A 24,394-nucleotide genomic window follows, 5' to 3' on the forward strand; every position below is an offset into this window, starting at 1 on the left:
AAATAAAGTTTGTGATGTGAAAAAGGTGTTAGTTTGGTAAGTATTGAATGGAGAAGAAAGTGTATATTTTGGTGGTAGGCTGATGTTATTTAGTCGAAAATTTGGGTGAGTCCAATTTTTGTGTTGGATATTACAGTTTAACTAGTTCAATAATCAACTCAATTTTGTTCAATACATTGGTCATTGGTAATTTTTGGTACTTTGGTTGTATCAATGCGCTGGATACATGATAGACAGTTGACTTTTAGTTGGCATAGTCAAATGAGCCAGTGAGAAGTAAACAGTGCAGGTCTGTTTGATGGCCAGCAGGCTTGACACAGAAGCATTGGTGTTTGTCACCCAACAGTGGAACACACATTACTAGTATTTCTGTTTACCTGCTTTTAAACAGGTGGATGTAATGGTCAAGTGGTCAGTAAATACACCTTTGAATCACAAGACTTGGGGTGGAGTTCTTAATCTAAACTCAAATCTCATATAACCTCCTTGGTATGTCCCAGCAATTCCTCATTGGATTTTTATTATTACCAAATATTAGTACTAGTAGTAGTGCCTGTGAATACATGAATGGTACTGAAAGTCATTATTTCTTTGGAGGGGAAAAAAACAGGTGCCTTGCTTTGATAACAGTCAAGATCATTCAATAATTCTGAAGAAAGTACGAGGCTAACAAAAGATAAGTGGATGCTGGCTCTGGCCTGCCTTGGCCTATTACAAACTTTGAACTTACATGTGCAAGTAGAGCCCTAGAAGTACAGCCATGCCACCTTGTGGACTTCTGCAGTACTGCAGTAAATAAATCCTCACACAACTCTCGCTTCCTTGTTTTCCAGGCGCAGACATGCCTCGGAAGATTCCACGTACAGCGGGGGTGACAGCAACGTGCACAAACCGACCGCCAGGAACACGGGACGCTTTCAGGTCCTCAACCCCGACAAAAAACGTCAGAACAAAGTCATCAAACATCTGGAGAAGCCCGTAGTGCCGCCCGAGAAAGGTTTGTTTATTTAACAGTTGTTTTAGTATTGTTGTATTCCTTGATACATGTATCTGTGGGTTATTCAGTTTTGGAAGTAGAAATGTTGATCAGGTATGGTTTGCTCCCCTTCGTTTACAAATGCTTTATAGGTAGTAGTAAGTCTAACCCCCGTGCTTCTTGTGGGAAAAAAAGTTTTCTGACCCCCAGTCAATATCTACAATAGAATAACCCAGATTCAATAATCAGTTACATCACTCTATTAGTCTATAGGGAATTTTAATGTTGAATTAAGATAAGATACACATCTACATTTGTATCACTAGTACCAGGTTCTCATAAAATATGGATAATGGATTGTGCCTTCTTGTTTTGTATTTGCAAAATTAGGGAAGGAATACAGTAGAAGCCGCTTCATTGCACTCCTCATTTGCCATTGCATTTCGTGCAAATATCTGAATGGTGCTACAAAGCGAAGTATTATTTAGCAGGACCGCGCCACCAGGGAAATTTGGGGTTTTGTGCAATTAACAGAAGTATGCGATTACCTTTGTGCAATTAACTGGCTTCTACTGTACAAGTTTTTTATTACACTGGACAGGATAAGATAACCTTCATTCAAAAAAATGAAGGATGTTGATTGGTTGGGCTACATCAGGTGACCAAGATGGCTGCCCCCACGAACGAGGAGTAAAACAAAACAGCCTCTAAAAAAGGACATCATCATCATCATGGTCATTTGATATAAGTATTTTTAGAGTACATAGGGTCCTTGGTCATGGATTGAACTTTGACAGCTGAAGTAATAGTGAGCTTCATTGACACTGTAACGAGTTACTATAAATATCGAAATATTTGCGATGGTTGTGTGTTCATTGTTTTGACAACCCCTCCAAAACAAAATCACATCACAAAGAATACATACAGTACTTTTTTTCCATCAGTAATGCCAATGTAGTGTACCAACTCCTACTGCCTCATCTTGCCCCCAACTTTGAAACTAAGACTAAAGCCTACTAGTAGGAAGAATTGGTGTGTTTCCTGTTTTAGCTCTTAAAAATAGGGTCAGGCTATTTTTTTTCTAGGGTAGGTTGGGAAACAAGATACACAGCATGTTTTTCCCAGGCCTAACTGGATTTACAGTAGTGAGGACTGCTGTGCAGTATTTACAAATGGCCATGCATGGCTAGAATGTAGCACAGCTATGAGGCATGGCTACTAAAAGTGGGGTCAGAGGCAAATACAACAAGGGCTGTCTCTAGGACCCAATTCCCTCCGTCCTTGGACGAAACTTTGCTTGTTGGGACCCAAAAAAATTCACCCAGTCCATCCAAAAGATATCTTTTTTGTAAGCTTAAAATTATAGATTTAACAAAGAAAATAAACGACATAGACTTCCAAACAACAAGTGGGATTATGGGGTAAATTAAATCAAAGCTGGAAGGCCCAGCATCACCAAAAAGAGCACAGCTATATTGAGGACAATGTAAATGTATGAAATAAATCTGTCTTCTGCAAAATACAGCTGTGAGGCCAAACCAGTTAGACAATAAGCTATTCTATCACAGTTGTGGCTGACTGGATGGACCCTGATTCTGAGCAAATATCTGAATTTGAAAAGAATGACATTTATTAAGAGTCACCTTAGCATGTTTATTCAATTTCATGTGACTGGAGATCCTTCAACTGGTTTAAAAGTGACAGAGGTTTGCCTGTGGAACTATAATGGGGCTAGTTAGGCCCCAATAATAGTAGGTCAGCTACAAAAGGATCCCACGTTGTGACATCCACAGAGAATGGGGAGAATTCAGGGCACATAGTCTGTGTCGTGACCTTACCCAGGGTCACTGTTCAATCCTGGTGGTCTGGAAAACCACCCCCAACATATCTGGGTCAGAAGAAAAGGAGCAGCGGTGAAGAATTCACCCCAGAGGGCAAGGAGCTCCTCTCAAGATTGTTGGACACCAGCTGAGACATTGTGCTAAGGAATTTGCCCAGGAGCATCTTCTGTAGAGGGTTTTTACAGTGTCAAGACTCTGAGGAACGTCCAGAAACGAGGTTGTCTGCTCCATTTATATATCAGCATTCCAGTCTCAATGCTCCATATCAATATTCAGAGTGGGCACTCGGTACAGACTGTGTCTAAATGTCATTCCGTGAGAAAGTACTGAAACTTGCAACCCACCTCGCAGGAAGCTGTAAGGGAGTGTTATAGGCGGAACAGGCTTGTGTTGTGTGGAGTGACTCGTAAAAAAGACTTCCATCACAAAAACCAGTGCCTGCAGATTGTGAGCCCTACCAAAGAACTGCCTTTTTGAGCATTTTGATCTGGATGTGGAAGACTTGTGAAGAGCAAATTCAGGGACCAAAAGCACAACAAGGCTTGACTCCAGACTATGTCTATGTGAAGCATTTTAGGAGCCCTGGATTTCTATGGAAGCAATTGTCGTACCCTGCGTTTGTCTGTGTGCAGTCGGAGGCAGCGGTGTCATCAGTAACCCTTTGAACAGTCTTTGGACAAGTTCTTAGTGTGAGAGCACCACTCAGGGAAAAGGGCACCCGTTGCAGTGACTTTAGAGACGTTCATTCAAGACAAAACCAAGATGGGACAGTGCCTGCATTTGTATGCAATTGGAGGCGGCAGTGTGATCGGTACCCTTTGAACAGTCTTACAAGTTCTTGGTGTGACAGCACGACCAGAGAGGAGGCAACTGTTGCGAATAGAGACATAAATTCAAGTCAAAACGAAGATGGGACAGTGTCTGTCGAGAGAGGAGTGGCACGACATTGTGTGGCGTGGCTACGAGAAGGAGGCGAGGCCGGTACAACCAGCTGTAGTGGACGGGGGAGTGGACAAAGTCGTGGACTGGGATGGAGAGTGCCACACACACAAACCTCCGCGCAACGACAGGACCGAATGTTGCCTTTCCTATAACTGGGAGGGAAAGGAGTATACTTTTTGTGGTGAGGCTGACCTTATGGATGGGATATTTAGTTTTAACAATCTTGGAACCTTAATTCATTGCCTCATAAATGTCTTACCCTCCTCCTCGGATTCTTTTTTTCCAAACCTTATTTCAGACCAAAGATTGTACTAGGTTGGAATGCTGCCTGCAAACATGACAAAATGAAGCTAGATCTTACACCTAGCATGGATGCCAGACCCACAGACCGATCTCAATATCAGGGTCTAAGTCAGTAGGCTTGTGTTGGCCCTGAAAACAGACTATCTTACACCTAGATGTTACTGTTAAACTAAGATAACTTGTACAATCTTAAATTAAAGGATTGTACTAGTACCAGCTTGTCTTATCATGATTTTTTCTGACTTAGGGAGAAAAGATGCTGTTTCACTTATATTCATGTAACCTGTATACCTTGAACTGGCCTTCGGGTCTTGTTACTAGTAGTACATGTAGTATATGGTGACTAATGCAGGGCTCGAAATACTGGGGTTTTGTGCACCCAGGTGCACCCAAAATTGGAGCTGTGCACCCAATTATTTTCTGTGGGTGCACAGGGTGCACCCAAATGTTTTTATAGGCTTATGTATGTTAAGATGTCAGTATACTAAGTAAACACCATATTCTTGACATCTATGTGTTAAAAAGATAATAGAATAACTGTCATAATACATGTACTTCCAATTTCTGAAGAGCTCCGTTCAAATTACTAATTTAGTAGGTTTGCAATTAGGATATTCTGATATTCTACTTTATTTTATGTAGTGCACCCAAAAATATTTTGGTGCACCCAATTTTCTAGGTTGGGTGCACCAGTGCACCTATTCCCAAAAATGAATTTCGAGCCCTGCTAATGTGTACAAAAAGAACAAAGCCCCCTGTTCAACCAACCTGGACTGACCCACAGACGGTAATATTCAGTTACACATCTATGTTCCAACAAATGTATCGCCCAACAACAATATGTTCCCACATCCCTATATTCAGAAACCCCAGGCCTGTGTTCTGGCACTCCTGCCCTATGTTCCAACACCCCGATGTTCAGAATGAGTGACTCGGACAACCTTTATACGTTCTGGCACCGCTATGTTCTGATGCCCATATGTTAGCTTTAGAGTTAAGGGGTGTTGGAACATGAGGGGGTTCGGAATATAAGCCTGTTACGACAAAGGGTAGTCGAAACATAGGGGTCTCAACTGTAACCAAATACATATTGTATTTCACATGATGTAGGTGCATTATGATTTACATCCACACTAAAACTTCTGTGTTGTGCTTTTCCAGATGAGCAGCTGAAGGTCACCAACATCGACTTCCGTGAGATTGGCAACCGCCTGGCGCACCACACCGACGAGTTCGAAAAACAGGTGCTGATCGTGCGGCGGGGACAGCTCTTCGACATCGGGCTTGACCTGAACAGGCCCTACAGCCAGGCCAAGGATAAGATTATCTTGGAGTTCAGGATCGGTAAGACTAGGAAACTGCTTACATGTGCAATGTAGATACAGACAGTTATAAAAAGTGTGATGATATAGTAGATATGATACTAGACGTTTAGCCGAGGAACAGGCGCTGATTGCGCTGGACCTGAACAGGCCCTACAGCCAGGCCAAGGATAAGATCACCTTGGAGTTGAGGATCGGTAAGACTAAGAAACTGCTTGCATGTACAATGTAGATAGTATATACAATCAGTTACAAAATGTGTAAGGACTTATCTAGATGTGATACTAGAGGTTTAGCTGCCCCCCTCTCCACTCAACATTTATATTTAATAGCTGTTTTGCATATTTTGTAAGTTATAGAAAACTAATCTCCAAGGTGATTTTATGGTAGCATAAGATAGTTTCAAAGCTGGCAGGGGAGTGAAGCTGGCCTAGGAGTGTTAATGCAACCAGAGGTGCCTGTTTGACTTCCTTTTGCCGGCTATACTCCTTGGCCAGCTTTGATACTATCTTATGGCACCTTAGGATCTGCTTGGAGACTAACAAAAACAAGATGTATGGGAGGTTTGAAAATTCAGCCCCTCCCCTCTTCCACAGAACAATTCAATACAAGTACATGTACATCTAACTTGAAAATACGGCTGAACATGTCAAAGTCACTAACTCATAATGATCGTTTGCAAATGTCACTCAAATGTAAATCATGTTTGGATAGTTCACAGTAGTGGTGCGTACCTAAACTCATATTCAGGTACAGGTCCAGATTCAGGTCCAGCAGTTCAGGTTTAAGTCCGGACCTGAATCCATCATTGCCCTATTATGTGCGCTAGAAAGTTTTCTTTTTTGAGGGGGAGGGGGGGATCGTGCATATAAAATTGCATGTTAGCATGAATTGAAATGCAATGTGAAAAATACATGCAAATTATATACAGCCAGTGTAATGTTTTTTGTGCAAATTTCACTGTCTATGGAAGGTTTTAGATGATTTAGAACAAAAAAAGGGAATATAAGTGACAGATTGCTTTTTGCAAGTCCGGACTTGGCTCTGGACATTTAGGTTTTTTTTGGACTTGGACCTAAACATTTTTAGGTCCTAAACATTTTTAGGTCCAATTCCAAGTCCGGACTTTAGGTACGCACCACTATTTCAGAGATGGTTTTTCCTTCATATCATAGGAAAATACCCCAAACCCAGCAAGGGCACCCTCATCAAGGTGACCTTGGGCAAGGAGCAGCTGACCACCGACAAATGGGGGGCCAAGGTGCAGCAGACAAAGGGGAACTTTGTGGGCATCAGCGTCATGGCCCCGGCCAACGCCATCGTCGGGAAGTTCGACTTCTACGTGCAAACGGAACACGAGGGGACGAAGTTCCGCACGGCAAAGGACGACAAGAATGCTGTCATCGTTTTGTTCAACCCCTGGTGTAGGGGTGAGTCGATACCTCAATATATTTTGCCTTTATCTCAGTGTTCTCGCCAGGCCTTTTTAGCCTGCCGGCCCCCTACACTGTGATTTGTATCCCCTATGCTAGCCTCCTTCACCGGCGATTTTTAACTGGGAATACGCCTGGAAAGGAAGAATGCCAGGAAAGGAATACATCCCGGTGCTTGGGGTACTCACCCTACAAGAGACACCGGTGAAGGAGGCTACCCCTATGCTATGATTTGGACCCATATACTGCGATTTGGGCCTCTACTCTGTTTTAACCAGCATACACGATGGTCAAAAAAGGCCCTGAAAATCCTATCTTGAAAGCCATGTCAATCAATGTCAATCATCCATTTCACTTATGGCAACGGCAGCTGATTGGTTCACACCTTTGAGGGCGGAAACTAGAAATGTTTTGGTTGCACCTAGATGAGCTGAATATTTTCCACGAACTTACCCTTTCAAATGCACGCCTGTCTCCGCCCCAATTGTTCCCCTGTTTGAACAGTAAACAATACCCAAGCTTTCATTCCCACGATGACGCGTCTTCAATACTGACACAGCCCCCTCAGTCCCTTCTTTGCTATATTCTCGTCTATTCTGCCACCAATATTGATAAAATACCGATTCGGAAGCAAAGGTCATGATGATGCAAGGAAATATCAGTTTCCGACATTCCCCGGGGCCTTCCCCGAGCGGGGCCGGGGATGCACGGAACCCGTCGCCATTTCTGTTCTTCCCTGCGTACATTATATCTGCGCTAGACACACACAAAATTAACCGACAGAGTACGGATAGATTCGATTCAATAACGTATTCTTTCTAGTAACTCCTTACACCCATGTATTTCTATAATGAACTACAGTTCGCGATTCAATACGGGCGTTAACACTAACAGACTCTGCAAAAGCCGCTGTTTGATGTATAGGCTTGTGTTTTGGTAACATTCTGCCAGTTCTGGCGTCCTTGATAGGAAAATTGAAACAAAAAAATCCACATCTCTGTAAATATAAATGCAACTTGTAATAAGGCACACAATGTAAATCAAAGTCTGGGGAAGAAAGGGGATTATTTGACGGGGAAGCTGGATTAGACCGATCGGCCCTCCAGTTTGTTTACAAACCGACGCCATGATTGAATCAATGTGCTGAATGTATTCGGCTTTTAATACGCGGTAAACTTCTGGAGTCCTTTAGCTTGAAATTGGTACATAACCGGAAAAGATTTGAATTTTACTTAAACACACAGAAGTAAATCAATTTAGTTGGTGAAGGAGGGGTTAAAGAGAGTGTTGTTGTTTGACAGCAGACCAGGATCCTTTGTTTTATATACAACCGACGCCATTTCCCGTTTGTCACATTGTTCTTGAAAGTTTGTCACATTATCTTTACCGGCATTCATGTATTTCTAATCACAAGAGGTACGGCCAAGACGTATGTTATTCAAGCATCTTTCAACGTTTCTATCTGTACAAATTCTCCAGGCCCGTGAAGCGGTCGATTATGTTTCAATTCCTCGGTCGACACAAAATTTTAGTGAAATTTTGTGAGTCTCCGAACGATCAGAGGTTAGCCGGAAGATTGCATAGTGCCCTACGACTGTACAAGTGGACGGTGGTGCCCATATACTAGTACAAGTTAATAAAGTCGAAAACTACAGCAGTTTCTGAATCTCGTTTCTGAGGATTGGATAAGAAATTTCCAGCCGAACTCGTTCAGTTAAAAATCGCGGGCAATTATCTGGCTTGGGGCGCTCAGCGAATACAATACAAGTATTTCTCACTTATTTGCATCTTGTATATCTTGTCTGCTTTGATTGAGGCCGACACAGCTCATTATAAGTCCCAAACAAACCTGAACAGCCATGTGCCCTGTCTGAATTAAGCACAAGCTTCATATTTTGGCCTATATCTTTTGATCTTCGTGGGATTTTTCGGCGAAAACAACATGGGCCTGGAGAGCGAAACTTCGCCGCCATTTTGATGACGTCGTCTGTTCGCTCCAATCAGGCTCACGGGAAATACGGAAGGAAAATGTGAGGAAATGTGGCCCAAAATTTGGAAAATAATCTTTGATTTCACAGACATCGGCGGAAAACGATTGTAACTAAAAAATTATCGCTATGAACATTGACTACAACTTCAACAAATGTTTAGTGCGTAAATTAGAAAAATATCCCTTGAGGAAAATTTGCAAAGTTCAAAGTTCGATCACCTAAAGTAACCTTTCTTACGTTCGTCTGATTTGATAGGGTATTTTGAACGCAGTGTATAAGTGTCACTTTTATACTTGTATGAATTTGAAAATTCAACATATCCCCTCTTTAAGTGATTTTTGCTGTTTCTTGACATGACCACCAAACATGCGTAATTTTGAGAAATATTTAGCAATGTGTATCAGTCTGTAGACATGAATACAGGGCCGCATTTGGCACCCCGCGGCGCCTTGGGCGGGGCAAATTCCCCTGACAACGCGGACAAAAGCATAGCAACCGGACCACCGTGATAGGGGACCTCTCTGTTGTTTAGTAACAGAGACAAGTCGACACCTCCATTTCTTTTGCCAATATCTTAATATACCATAGCTGATCAGAATGAAAGCTTATGTTTGTGTACAATGCATATTAAAAAGTTTCACCGGCAACACCAAAATTATTAACTTTTATAGTTTTGCATCCTTCGTAGAAGTGTTGCAGCACCTTTATCAATAGAAGTTCCTTTTCCCTTTTCCTTGCAATAAACTCATTTTGGAATAGTTTTAGAAGTGCATACTTTATTGGAGGAAATAGTTACTTTATTGTAGCATGCTCGCCGACACGGGGGTGTCTCAATGGACTGTGGCACATTGAGGATTGACATTCTTTTACAAATTGTACATTGGTATGCCTAATTTTAATTCAAATTTCTGGCTGTATTTCCACAGACGACCAGGTGTACATCGATGACAAGGCCAAGCTTAATGAGTATGTGATGAATGAGACTGGCTTCATCTATGTGGGAAACAAGCGGAAGATCCGCGGGCGCCCTTGGAACTTTGGCCAGGTCAGAATCAAACATTTCCTGTTCTCAGTGCAGAATGTGTCATTGCAATGTCATTTTGAATTGGCCAAATAATAGAAATGTTAATGACTGGCTTTTCCCATGGTTTGATTTGCTAAGTTGGTGGTTTGTCATTGGTTTAAGGTTGCTTGCCAGGCCTTATGTCTCTGTTTAAACCTCAGGACAGGTCGTAAACTCTCAATAATGTGTATATGCATTGTAATACATCATGCATGTTTAATGTATTGTTTTACTAAATGTTTCAGCAAGTACTTTTATCACATAACCATCTTGTATACTCTTCCAATGTTAGCCCTTAAAGATAGCTAATGTCTAGTTGGACAACTTTGGCTGAAAGTACTTGTAAGTACATCCAAATCAATAAACAATTGTTAAGTTAATGCACAATTGCTGTACTGATTGTACCGTTTGACTATTACAGTTTGACGACCCAGTGCTGGATGCTTCCCTCTATCTCCTGGACCGTGCGCGGATGGCGTACACGTCACGATGGAACCCGATCAACATCACGCGCGTACTGACGGCTCAGGTAAGGGCATACACTCATTAAGGAGTCTAACTAATTGTCTAGCTTTTATGTTCCAAACATTTCTGCTATCAGCAACTTAAAGATTGCAACATTTTGATTGAGGCACTTTTTTTACAGTATAATGAAAAGTAAACCAGGAATGTCCAAATTTCGTATTCAGTTGTAAGTGTCAATGTCAAAAACTGTTTTTCTTTCCTGAACATTTTCATCAGGTTGATAAGCCACATAATAAAGGGGCTGTTTTTTTTACACCACCAACGTCAGAATGTGTAAATAGAGTCTCTTATTTTAGAATCTCTGTTTTATTTATTTTTGACAAACAAGACTTGTTTCCCATCTATTTTGACACCTGACATTACTTAAACTTTCCCCCCAACTCATGATGTAAGCTATAAAACTTGTACTTATAAAGTGTGTACATTAGCCCATGGCAGACATTCAGGTAAGACACACAAGTGCTTGGAAATTCATCGTTTCCATCAACATTTGAACATCTTCCTCAGAGCTTCTAACTGGAGTACTACTTCTCGCTAATGTTGAGTGTTTTAACTTTTCTTCCCACCCAGATCAACTCCCTTGACGACGACGGGGTCCTGGTTGGGAACTGGTCGGGCGACTACGACGACGGGGTGGAGCCGTGGGTGTGGAATGGCAGCGTGAAGATTCTGGAGCAGTTCCTCAAGACAAAGGAGAGCGTACAGTACGGACAGTGCTGGGTCTTCTCTGGAGTCACCACCTCAGGTAAGAGTCACTGGTGCAGTACGGACAGTGCTGGGTCTTCTCTGGAGTCACCACTTCTGGTGAGAATCACTAGCCTGGTATCTAGCTGTATGATAGCTCCTTAGTCTCTTCTGTCCTCTATGTATGGACAGTGCTGGGTCTTCTCTGGAGTCACCACTTCTGGTGAGAGTTACTGATTACATCTTGTGTCAACTCTTTGTATGGGGGCACTGACAACATCTTTTTGTTGTTGTTGAATGTCTTTTGTTTACAGTCAAACCTGTGGTAACAAGTTGTTTGTGATGTTTCCAGTGCTGCGTTGTTTGGGAATCCCTGCCCGAAGCGTGACCAACTTCGGCTCTGCCCACGACACTGACTCCAACCTTACTGTGGACTATCACTTCGATGATAAGGACGAGCCGATCGAGGACCTGAACAACGATTCCATCTGGTACGTTTCAGAAGCCATCACAAATATTAGGCAGTAATATGTTTCTGAACCTCATACAAATCATGAAAACTGATCGGGCAACTAGTCCGGGAGCTAGGAATGAAATATTAGGCAGTAATACGTTTCTGAACCCCATCACACATCATAAAAACCAATTAGCTGCCAAGCTATGACTTAAATTTTTTGTCTGTAATATGTCCAGTGTTTTTACAATCATCGCACTATTATATGGGATCGGGCGACATCCGCATGTTCCCAAGCCTGGTTTATGTGATGGGTAGATTTTCATGTGATAAGTAGGCACTTCCCTCTGTCAATAAAATCGGGCACCCCTCTGGTGATTAATAAGTACCCCCGCAGCTCGTCAACTACGTGGGCATTTACAACTGTAAAACTGTTGTTATTCAAAACAAAGCGTGTATTACATTTACATTTTCATTCCTGATAATTACCGAAAACCCATAAATTGTAGAATGGAAGTTTTCTTCATCCAAGTTTTTGGTCGAAAGATGCTCTTCAAGTTCTCTAATGAATGTAGGAAGCTACTTGTCAATACTTATATCCATTGCACAGGCAGGTTCTCCTAATTGATTCAACACCAACTTGTCTTGTCTAAATCTACTTTTCTGTTATCCATTTTGTACTCATGTATGTATGTGGTTTACTATTCTTGTTTTATGCGTATGTTTCTTGAGTAGAAGGCTTAATATAAGCAATTTGTGCTTTCTGCTCTCAAAATATATGGGAATAAACAATGTAGGGAGCATTCCTTTATTTGCTTTTTTTGACATCTAGGAACTTCCATGTGTGGAACGAGTGTTGGATGGCGCGCCCTGACCTCCCAGCTGGGTACGGTGGCTGGCAGGCCTTCGACTCTACTCCTCAGGAAACAAGTGAAGGTGAGAATATTGCGATTTAGATCATTAGTTGGATTTATTGTATCTTTTTTTCTAGTAACCATTCTTTTTGTTTTACCCGGTAGTTTTTTTCTAAAATGGAATAGACATATGAAGGAAGATCATGGCATGGAAATTGACAAAACTAATAACAAAAACCACTTGACATTATGGATGATATATGTACCAATTTCATATAGAAAAAAATGAAAACACCATTACTAGCTTTCTAATTAATGAAGAAGTTAGAACTAGAAGTTTAATTAGATGATTCACATTTATATGCAGCTTGATGATATCAACAAACACTGTTTATAAAGATTTTTGCAACAGTCACCATTTCTTTCATGTACTAGCACTGTTGCTGACCAGCATTGTTCATCACAATCAATAACGGCTACAACACCGAGTTTATGAGCTTTTTCTCACAATCTTTCTTTCATATACTACGACAGTACTGTTGCGGTCCAGCCTCGCTTAACGCTATCAAGAACAGCCACGTTTACTACGGCTACGACACCAAGATTATGAGCTTATGAGTATACTAGGATAATACTGTTGCAGGCCAGGGTTGTTTATGGCTCCCAAGGACAGCCAAGTTAGTTATGGCTAGGACATCAAGTTCATGACGTTCTTCTCACACATTTTCTTTCGTGTAGGACAGTACTGTTGTAGGCCAGTCTCGCCTATGGCAGTCAAGAACGGCCACAATTGGTATGGCTACAACACCAAGTTTATGACCTTTTTCTCACACTCTTTCTTTCATGTCTTTTGCATACTAGGACAGTACTGTTGCGGTCCAGCTTCACTCAATGCCATCAAGAACGGCCACGTTTACTACGGCTACGACACCAAGTTCATCTTCGCGGAGGTGAATGCCGATCGGATCTACTGGAGGGTTCCTGAGGACGGGGACGACTGGGAACAACTCCGCGTGGAGAAGTACTCAGTAGGGTGTCACATCAGCACCAAGATGGTGGGTTCTGATGAACGGGAGGACATCACGCATCTGTACAAGCATCCGGAAGGTGAGCACGGGAAACATGTTGGCTGGGTTTACACACACATTTTTTAGTTGACTTGGGATACACTCTGCCTTGTGAGTCCGACTCAAAACTGCACACACACACACACACACACACACACACACACACACACACACACACACCAAAACACACACAGACACACACACAGACACACACACCAAAACACACACACACACCTAAATACTCACGCACCTGTCTCCATGACCCATCGCTTGTTGGGACGGAAAACTTTTCACCCATCTAAAAAGAATAGAAGGAGCTTCAGAAGTTGCATATAAAACTGACAAAAATTTATTTTCGTAAGCTCAAAATGAGTGTGACGGAAAAACTTTAAAGCTGAAGACAGCCCTCGTTAGATTAAACTTAATAAAACATTTTAACCGGTTGTCATTCCCATTCCAGGTACAGAGCTGGAGCGCGTGGCTGTGCGGGAAGCGGTGGAACACGGGAATCGTCCGGGAACCTACGTGGACCGGTCCATACCAGAGGACGTGACGTTCAGCATCGACACAGACGACGACGTGGACATAGGTGAGACAAAAATTACAGAACAGATTAATTTGCCATGTAACAAGATGATGTATAGATGGTGTAATAAGCTTACAAGAAGCCATATATGTATGAACTCAAATTTTGATACTGGTGAACTGCCTAAGTGACATAACGTTATGGCTAACAACCTTCTCCAGACTATGGTTGGTAGTTAGTCGTCTGCAAGGCCTTCTGTGGTTGAGAGTTGGTTGTTGAGGTTGCGTAGTAGTCTTTAGATGTCGTCTGAACCAGCTAACTGTAATTTTGAAGAGAAAAAAGTTGGGAAAATCAAATTCTGCTTGGATGCAACTAGGAGAAAACTGGAGCTAGATTAGGATGGATTTCATGGTACTCCCAACCCAGCGCTACCAATGGTTGGGGAGTGATCTGGGGCTGTCATGGGAACTTCCTAAATATGTGACTGAGGCTTAACGAACATTGATGTCCCTTTCCACATTTAGGTGAGGACTTCAGTACTATGTAGATGGAAAATGGTTTGTACAAGTGAAAACCTAAAGACTATATAACCTACATCCCATTACAAAAGGGCTTTTGTCCTCTATTTAAATTACAAGAATGATGACCTGACAAATTGCATTGAACTCAAATTTCGTAATCTGACAAATGTCAATGCGATTGTCCCTTCCCGTATCTAGGTGAGGACTTCAGCGTACGCGTGAAGCTGACCAACCAGAGCGACCAGGAACGCTATGTGACGATGTACCTCACAGCCCAGGCCATGTACTACACAGGCGTCTCCCTCGGCAAGTTCTGGAACCAGAGATTCACCGTCCGTCTCACGCCAAACGGAGGTGCGTGTTGTGTTTGTGAAAAATGGCATGTTGTTGGATTGCAGCAATATCTGTGATAACTCAAAATCCACATGTATGAAAACCATATAATAGTTTTTTGTTATTCTTAATGATGAATGACAGTACATTGTACTACTATGACTGACTGCCAGTTGCATGCTGCTATAAAAAATCGTAGTAACTTGACATTAGCTATGGTCGTAGTACTTGTCGAAAAGACTTAGGAGAATTTCCCCTGCTACAATGAACCTGCAAATACTGTACATGGTGTCTGTCTTTGCTATTATGACTAGTCGAGGATTAGCTCTGCAGTAAGCTTAACTGGTTCTAGATCTTTTTGACAATAAAACAATCGTACAATAGATAATAATAATCTTTATTGCAAATTCCTGAGGGCTAATTGCATACAAATTAAAGCAGTAGTGGTATACATAATCATACTTAACAAAGAAGGAAAATGATACTCATAGCTAAATCAAAAGGGAATAACGACTAATCTCAATCTATTTCTACTGAAGCTATTTGATGGGTTTTCAATATGCAGTAGGAGATGAATTGTCCAACAATTTCATATATAAAGGGTTTGGACGACTTAAGCAAGAAGATTGATTTTTGTTGGTCGGTAAGGTTATAAAAGCTTGGAAAAGTTTTGCAGATCTATGTAAATATAATATCAAACTTTTGTATGATCACCAGATGGAGAGGTGAAGGGTCGCATCGACGCAGACCTGTACGTGCCACGCCTGGTGGACCAGGGCGGGATCAAGTTCTTCCTGATGGGCCATGTTAGGGAGACGCAGCATCTTCTTAATATTGTACAATAAAACATCTACTTTTTGTGTCACCAGATGGGGAGGTGGAGGGTCACATCGACGCAGACCTGTACGTGCCACGCCTGGTGGACCAGGGCGGGATCAAGTTCTTCCTGATGGGCCATGTTAGGGAGACGCAGCATCTTCTTAATATTGTACAATAAAACATCTACTTTTTGTGTCACCAGATGGGGAGGTGGAGGGTCGCATCGACGCAGACCTATATGTGCCACGCCTGGTGGACCAGGGCGGGATCAAGTTCTTCCTGATGGGCCATGTTAGGGAGACGCAGCATCTTCTTAATATTGTACAATAAAACATCTACTTTTTGTGTCACCAGATGGGGAGGTGGAGGGTCGCATCGACGCAGACCTATATGTGCCACGCCTGGTGGACCAGGGCGGGATCAAGTTCTTCCTGATGGGCCACGTGAGGGAGACGCAGCAGTCGTTTGCCGGGCAGCACGACTTCAGGCTGGGGGTTCCGGATCTCACCCTCAAGGTGGGTGTCATGTTTTTATTTCGTTTATTTGCACTTCTGTATCTATATAGCCGGTTTAACCGCCCTTCGGCATAACACACCAGCTTCTGTATCTGTATCTATATAGCTGGTATAACCACCCTTCGCGTAACACACCAGCTTCTGTATCTGTATCTATATAGCCGGTATAACCACCCTTCGCGTAACACACCAGCTTCTGTATCTGTATCTATATAGCCGGTATAACTGCCCTTCGGCATAACACACCAGCTTCTGTATCTGTATCTATATAGCCGGTATAACCACCCTTCGCGTAACACACCAGCTTCTGTATCTGTATCTATATATAGCCGGTATAACCACCCTTCGCGTAACACACCAGCATCTGTATCTATATAGCCGGTATAACCGCCCTCCGGCAAAGCTGGCACGCGGCGCAGCAGCAGCTGGTTATATTACACCGAAGGTCCCGTCACACCTAACTTTTGCACATCTATCTGCAAGCGTTCTTTGAAACTATCCAGAGAAGATGCCCCTACTGTGCTTGGTGATAACAAATTCCACTCTATGATAGGTCTGGGAGAATACAAATTGGCTTGGCTAAAACAGGGTAAACATGATGTGAATAACAACAAAATAAGAATGTGTTTGTTTGTCTTATGTAACATAACAAATAACATTAGAAGACAATCCAGAATGTATGACATGTTGATGAATGTGTTTCAATACAGTTTCTAGTCTAAAGAAAGTTTTCAACAAACATGCCCCCTCCCCACAGGTGTCTGACAAAGACAGGATCATCAACATCGGGCAGGAGGTCCACGTCAACGTGTCCTTCAAGAACCCCATCAACACCGCCCTGACCAAGTCCGCCTTCTACTTCGAGGGCCCCGGGCTGACCGCGGACGACAAGGTCTGTATCTGTATCTATATAGCCGGCATAACCGCCGTTCGGCGTAACACACCAGCTTCGCAGGCATGCAGCGCTGCAAGCATTCTTTAAAACTAACCAGAGAAGATGCCCCTACTGTACTTGGTGATAACAAATTCCACTCTATGATAGTTCTGGGAAAAGTTTTTGGTAACTCTGGTATTTATTTATTCAAAATGCGACGGTACATTACACAGACCTATAGGCAGCACAGCTGATTGCATAGGTCTACAAAGAACATAACTATACAACGGTACAAGACAAATTTACAACTCTGGTATTTGAAGGCATGACTGTTTCTTGTTCTTTTTAAGGTCATCCACCACAAGGACATCGGGCCGAGGGAGACTGCCACGGCTGTGGTGAAACTCAAGCCCAAGAAGAAGGGCAAGAGGAAGCTGATGGTCAGCTTCACATCCAAGCAGCTGCAACAGGTGTGCGGAGAGTGCGTCCTCGACATCGTCTGAGGCATCGGGAGCAAAATGTCTTGATTGTAGCGCACAAGTCAGGGTGTGATAGTGGGGTATTGTTGTCAACATCATCTGAGGCATCGGGAGAGAGATCTCTTCAATTTAAGAGAATGTAGTGTACGATGTTTGGGTTTACACACGCATTTTCGAGTCAGCTCGACGTGGACTCAACAACGTTCTGTTTACACTCAAGATCTTTTCAATTTAAGGGTGGGTTCACATGTGCGTACATGGTCCAGTCCGAATGAAGTCCGTATGGAATGATTTTCAAATTTGCGCCAAGTGCCTTCAATGATTTTCATATGACCATTTCATAAATCACTGGGAGTCGATGATTAACACACAAGAAAACAATGAGGTGACTGGAGCATGATTTGGAAGTTACTCGAGTCAATTTCCGGAAAGGTTACCCTGAATTTCTGTATACACTGTCCTGAGACGACTCCGGCGAAGTCTACTCCAACTGGACTCAGAAAGTGAGTGTGTAAACGCAGCCATTATCAGGGTGTGATAGTAGGGTATCCGAGGTTTCAAGGTGAAGGATTTTTGGGGTAATAGCATAATTCTTTTGACCAATCTGGAAGTGCTACTGGCTTTATCTGACCGATGATGAAGACGGAAGTGCATCGCTAGATAACATTAGACCAATAGAAATCTTCAAGATACATGTATTTGAAAACAGGCAGCTAAAACAGGTTTTGTACGTGTTGCAAATCTGTGTTGACAGTGGTGCTTTAATCATTGTAAAGTTACCAAGTTTAACTGGCTGATGATAAGCATTTGAATTTCAATATTTGTCTAAGAATAGAGCACAACTTCTTCTGTGGAAAAATATTGCTTCTTGTTCGTCATGTAACGTTCTCCATGAATATTTTCATCAGGCTGGTAAATGACTTTATGTCATACCTGTGACGCGAAAACGTTCAATACGGGTGTTCCGGTCCGGGCCATAACTTCCGTATCAGATCGGTTCGAAAGGCGTATCACACAGGCTCCATTCGAATAAATCGAACTGTTTCGAGCGGGGAGATCGAATGTTCGAATACCTGATTCAGACGTTAGAACATTTCTATTGCAACACTTTTTGTTCAACTTCTGGCACATTGCGCATCAAAACAGGGGTTTTCTTAGGTGGGTATGACATAAATAAAATACAACACGGTGTATTCCACATTACCCTCGGTCCCAGCCCTCCCGCGGGTCGGATCACCCTTCGGTCGTCGGGCGATCCGACCCGCGGGAGGGCTGATACCTCGGGTGATAAGGAATACACAGTGTTGTATTCTATATTCATAACAAAGCTCTTTATTCACAACTGCATGTTTTTTTAAGAGCAAACGTTTCGATGACCATCTGTCATCTTCATTTTTGCCTTAAAGAAGATGACAGAAAACATGTGGTTGAGAAAAAGAACTTTGTGTACTCAACACAACAGATTTTGTAGAAGACAGAAAATGTGGTGTTTCTGCCTTATTTTAACTAATACAGATGTTGTATAATCACCAAGGAGATTGTCCCGTACTAAAGCTGAGACTGTCCAAGGGACACTGAAAATATGATACTGCCTGGAGACTAGGCGTCTTTTTATACTAGAAAGTTATGTTAAAGATGATATCAAAAGAAAAAGGTAATTGGGTAAATAAGAGGCTTCTGTAGCCAGTGTTAAGTACTAATAAGTCATTGTTCATTTTTAGTATTGTTCATCAACTTTTTTCCTCGCTTATTCTCAGTTGATCAACTTAGTTTTAGGTTATAGTTGTTGTCAAGGAAAGTTTTGTAGTTACCATTTATACTTAGTAGTTTTTTATGGGGCCGTGAAGTTTTGAAATAAAACATTTTTACAACTTGCATCTCTTGTCTATGTCTAAGAATTTAAAGGCGATAAACTAGAGACCAGGCGGTATAGTTTGATCGGCTCACACCGGGAAGGACCCCAACTCATTTCGATAAATGTGGGCTCCTTTAACGTGGTCGAGGGCACTAGACAACCTCGGCAGCACTTTTAGAATACCAAAATGCAAGTGATATATGCCAAGATTTCGTGGAAGTGATGGCAGCAAAATCGAAGTTAAATTGTGGTTAAATGTGTGTCGTAAGGTGTTTTCTTTCCTCCAACACAGCTTAAGGTATGGTACAAGAAAATGTGCGCAATCCAGTCGTTACCTAGCCAGCCTTTGGAATAAGCTTAAGAGGTTGGGAATTCAAATCCTGACTGTTGTCGTTCACCCGACTTGCACTCTAATGAAAAGCCGTAAGAGTCGTAGTCGTTACATTAGGACAGGGACGTTTAGCTGTGGTCCACTGTTTCATGTGCTTATCGATAAGGGCTAGGGGAATTTCCCGCACAATGAACCTATACTTTACTATACTACTAGTATACTATACCTGTAAGAGTGTTAATACAGTACGGTACGTAGCATCTGTCTTCTCTGTTACGACCAGTGGAAGAAAAGCTCTTCGGTGAGTTAAACTGGTCCAAGATCACTTTCACATGTAGCGTTCTATTTTTATTGGTCACAATCCCCAGCAAAGTCACGGACGGCCGCTGGCCGTTAACGAAATCATCAATCCCTGCGTTGCTAAGTAAGGGCGTCGCCGGAAAGCACATCAGCACCGCGGCCAAGTGCAACGAAATTTGTTGTTCCTGTAGTCTTTGTCGTAGTTAGCAAGACCTGTTGAAGATGACATCTTTTAAGCACACGTTTTAGGATATTAGATATCAACGTTACATGTTTGCTTAAGGACAAGCTCCTGTCATTTGAATTTTGCTTACTATTACTGAGAAACCACAAGTGAACTGTCTTTTTTGATGGATGGCTACGCAGACGATTTTATTTTTATCATCCTGCGGGCGCGGACGGCTGATCATCGGGCTCACCATTCGCTAATCAGTGCTGGATTGGCACATCCGGGAGAAAATTAGCGGAAGGACTGATGAAATTTGTTGGAGCGCGACACGTTATAAAAGATTATGCGAGGACGCCTTGTATGTAGAATTGGTCGATGGACGAGTCATGGACTAAGGACCAACAATCAGAAGACTGGGCAATTATGTACATTTACGTACATGGAAGAAGTGAAACTGTGTTAAGGTATAGTCTGACGCCTTTGAATCCGAAAGTTCTGTTCCGATCTTACCAAGGAGTTTATAAAATTCACCTTGATCTTGCCGACGATTCGAAACGTCTGAGGACGCTGAAAGTCAAAAACCGTTCAAAAGCTACGTCGCTAAAACTCCGTCTCTGGCTGAACAAACTGCTTGCCGCTGCATAGCAGCTTCGGCTCCAGAGGAAACAACTCAATACTGTCTTCCTACCATTTCTTCAGACAAGCCTTTGTTTAACGGAGGTTTGCGCGTCCTCTGAACACGGTGGCCATGAATCCCTGGGAGCAACTGCTGGACTTCCAGCTCGACACCACCACGATCTGCGCCATCTTCATCGGCGGACTCCTCGCGTTGGGCTTCGTCTCGCTGTGTATCTACGCCGCGTGTACTGCCGTCTGTCAACCTAAGGTGAGATGGTTTACCGTTATGTTTTATTTGTTGTTGTTTCAATTATTTTCTGCTATGTTAACTAAATAGGTCGTACGGCACACATCAATACTACAGACAGCATGTACTAATTCTAGCCATTTACAGTTCACCCAGTTGACCCAGCTTATGTACAAAATTCATATAATTTTCTACACAATTTGTTTTCAAGCGCCTAGCGCTAGAACTCAAGTCAGCATCTCCTGACATCAAGGGCGATAGCTTTCAGTTGACGCAGTGATAGAATTATTACAAACTTCCGGCCGAAGTGCAAAATGGTGTCGTGCGTGTACCCTGACACCTACGTACGTTTACTCTGTGTAAAGTAAGTCAGTCGTGAGATGGACAGGTAGGTATCGTATGACGGTTTTTCTCAGGTGTGAGGTTGCCGAACGCTTTGCCCTTTCGAAATTTTCTCAATACCAAACTGTTCTTTGATTGAATCGTTTGTCTCTTCCACATTAGACAGGAATTGTGCATTATCTGTTATTTTACGGGAAGATTAGGATTGAATTCTTGCGACTAGCCAAACTTTGACGCCCAAAAACGCCTTCTCTCGGCCAACTCCCTTCCATGGCAGAGCTTAGCCCATCACCAAATCGGCGCTCCCCTAAAACTAAACGCTCTCCGAAAGTCTGCGGAGGAGGCTAGAACATGACGCCCTGGCGACGGGTGACCGCTGGCGACAGACAAGGATTGATGTTAATTACCGCCTGTCATCGCCGTGTACTGATGGTCCCCTAATTAAACTGTCTGTTAACGATGTGTCTAAATAACTCAGACATGATTGAAACGCTCGGTCCCAAATTAATTCAACTTCACATGACTCTAGGGATTCGGGCGGATTGTAAGCCGTATGAAAGTACGAGAAACCCCCAAAAAATTATAAAACTGTGAATGTAAAATTCTACCAAGATTCAAATTATTCATGCAATTGATATAGAGAAGCTTACGGGAAATCATTTTTTCCCGCTCCCTTTTCTCTCTTACTCTCTCTCCCTCTCTTTCCTACACACACACACACACACAGACTCACATACGCATACACACACTGTGAAGCAAACATATGATAACCTTTGTCGCATTGTTTCGCCTGCAGTGACCGCTCAAATCCCTGCTTTAGTGAAGGACATAGCTTCGTTGATGACACTATTCCTAAGAGAATTAGGACAATAATTTCTAAATCAACTCCCTTCAGACAAATCTAAAACGTGACTGAAATGCAAAACCTTGGAGTAACAAGGCCACGGTTAGAACACAAGTTGATGCAATGCAATCTAAAAATACATTTTTTTGCAAGATGCGTTGCACAAGAATTATAGATCCGCGAAGGAGTATCAAAAAAAAACAGAACATGTCGAAAATGAACGTTGAGTTATTTTCTTTGTACTATACAAGAAAACTTTTCAATGTGTAAGAAGACGAGAGGCAAAAACTGTTGGCTCTTTTCCTCTCCGTGTATTGCACATGTATATTCATCTCAATCTTTAGTTACCTCGTTTTTTTTTATAATGTTGTACAATTTAGCTATTCATATTTTGGCATTCACTCACTTGCCCGGCGGGTCATGAACTCCCGACCGCAAGAACATTCTAGTACCACAGTGTCGTCTGATCAGCTTGTCAATCATCGAAGGGTGAGCTTTTAATTGGTCAGAGATGAAGAGGCCCCAAACTAATTGTGTGTACAAATTATCGGCAATCAGGTCTAAAGTGAGCGGAATAACCCCGCCACCATATACCACGGTTTTACTGGCAGTGATGATTAAATCTGTCATTTTACAACCTCGTTTTTCTCTAGCAAATTTTTTCAATGTGTAGTTGTTGTTTTTTTCTTCTTTTTTTAAGTTTCTGTGTTGCACTTTTTGTAACATGTAACATGTACATATGATGACATACAAACACAATTCTTACCATGTTCAAGACACCCCCTTACTTATTCATCTAGACACACGCATCACTACATACTGCCATCTCTAACTGTTTTAGATATTCGTCGTCTGCTTTATCAAGTACTTAAATCTGACCCGCATGTAGGCATAATCCGAAATCTCTTAATCTTTGACGCGCCGATCTGTTATACTCTTAACCTTTCAGTGGCGTTGTTTGTTATTCACGACCGAAAAGATTGTTAGGATGTGTTTTTATAGGCGTATGTGTATGTGTTATAAGTATACGTGATGTCTGTGTCTGTATGTTTATACGTGTGTGTATGTGTGTGTGTGTGTGTGTGTGTGTGTGTGTGTGTGTGTGTGTGTGTGCGCGCTCGCGCGTGTGCGTGTTCTCTGAGTGTGGACGGTATAAGTTTACGTGCACCGATAGAGCGACGGAGGAGCAAAATGGCAAAATTACGGCAGTGACAGGAAGTACAGTTCAGAGTTGGCAGAATTAGTCATTAGGTAACCTTGACGGACATTCCAGGTTATGTGGGTCAATGGAAGGGTATACTTATTCACGGGTAGGCATTTTTCCATTTGCACCATGTTCACCTTGGAGTGACAGTCGATGGACACTTGTAACGTTAACCAAAGCCTTGTTTGCATGATCAATGAGCTATTTCAATTATACCAGACGTACGAGAAATTCACGGACGTACATGTATGAGACTTGGACTCTTGTTCTGGTCTGTATGTGACTTATGTCCAGGCTGCGACATAACCACTCACCCCGGAAACCAAGCTTGACAGATCAAGGGACGTCCCTACGAGCTCGAGCCTGCTGATATCTAAGTTGTTGTGGGAACGTTAAGACAAAGTGGGGCTCTGACAACAGTAGAGCCTAAAGGGAACACCTGTCGGTCTGAAGAAAAATAAACCATTTGTCACAATTGCTTAAGAAGTGAAGGGCGGCTTTCCAAAGATGTCAGCCTGAGCCTCTGACGTTTTTGTTTACTTCCTGTGATGTGACGGAGAACGACACGCACACACACAAACACTCAGACACACACACACACACACACACACAATCAGACGCACAAACACTCAGACACACAAACACTCAGTCACACACAAACACACACGCGCACACACTCAGACACACACTCAGTCACACACAATCAGACGCACAAACACTCAGACACACAAACACTCAGTCACACACAAACACACGCGAGCACACACACACACTCAGACACACAAACACACACGCGCACACACACACACTCAGACACACAAACACTCAGTCACACACAAACACTCAGTCACACACAAACACACACGCGCACACACACACACACACAACACACTCAGTCACGCACACAAACACACACGCGCACACACACTCAGTCATACACACACAAACACACGCGCGCACAC

General features: G+C 42.6%; 2 protein-coding genes across 2 annotated transcripts in view; both read left to right on the forward strand.

The window, feature by feature from the left end:
* Nucleotides 1-18,340, forward strand: part of LOC118417498 (protein-glutamine gamma-glutamyltransferase K-like) — a 23,778-nt gene extending 5,438 nt beyond the window's left edge. Inside the window, exons 3-18 of the mRNA XM_035823078.1 lie at nt 834-997; nt 5,224-5,406; nt 6,560-6,814; nt 9,735-9,853; nt 10,293-10,400; nt 10,967-11,141; nt 11,433-11,571; nt 12,367-12,470; nt 13,250-13,495; nt 13,916-14,044; nt 14,701-14,856; nt 15,553-15,675; nt 15,857-15,940; nt 16,009-16,169; nt 16,927-17,061; nt 17,394-18,340. Coding sequence (XP_035678971.1) covers nt 834-997; nt 5,224-5,406; nt 6,560-6,814; nt 9,735-9,853; nt 10,293-10,400; nt 10,967-11,141; nt 11,433-11,571; nt 12,367-12,470; nt 13,250-13,495; nt 13,916-14,044; nt 14,701-14,856; nt 15,553-15,675; nt 15,857-15,940; nt 16,009-16,169; nt 16,927-17,061; nt 17,394-17,546 — 2,434 coding nt within the window. The 3' untranslated portion in view covers nt 17,547-18,340. The remainder of the gene's footprint in view (nt 1-833; nt 998-5,223; nt 5,407-6,559; nt 6,815-9,734; nt 9,854-10,292; nt 10,401-10,966; nt 11,142-11,432; nt 11,572-12,366; nt 12,471-13,249; nt 13,496-13,915; nt 14,045-14,700; nt 14,857-15,552; nt 15,676-15,856; nt 15,941-16,008; nt 16,170-16,926; nt 17,062-17,393) is intronic.
* A 2,585-nt stretch (nt 18,341-20,925) lies between these two features.
* The window catches only part of LOC118417499, a 7,310-nt gene continuing 3,841 nt past the window's right edge, over nt 20,926-24,394 (forward strand). The window contains exon 1 of the mRNA XM_035823079.1: nt 20,926-21,063. Coding sequence (XP_035678972.1) covers nt 20,926-21,063 — 138 coding nt within the window. The remainder of the gene's footprint in view (nt 21,064-24,394) is intronic.

The sequence above is a fragment of the Branchiostoma floridae genome, chromosome 6, assembly GCF_000003815.2.
Source record: "Branchiostoma floridae strain S238N-H82 chromosome 6, Bfl_VNyyK, whole genome shotgun sequence".
Taxonomy (NCBI): domain Eukaryota; kingdom Metazoa; phylum Chordata; class Leptocardii; order Amphioxiformes; family Branchiostomatidae; genus Branchiostoma; species Branchiostoma floridae.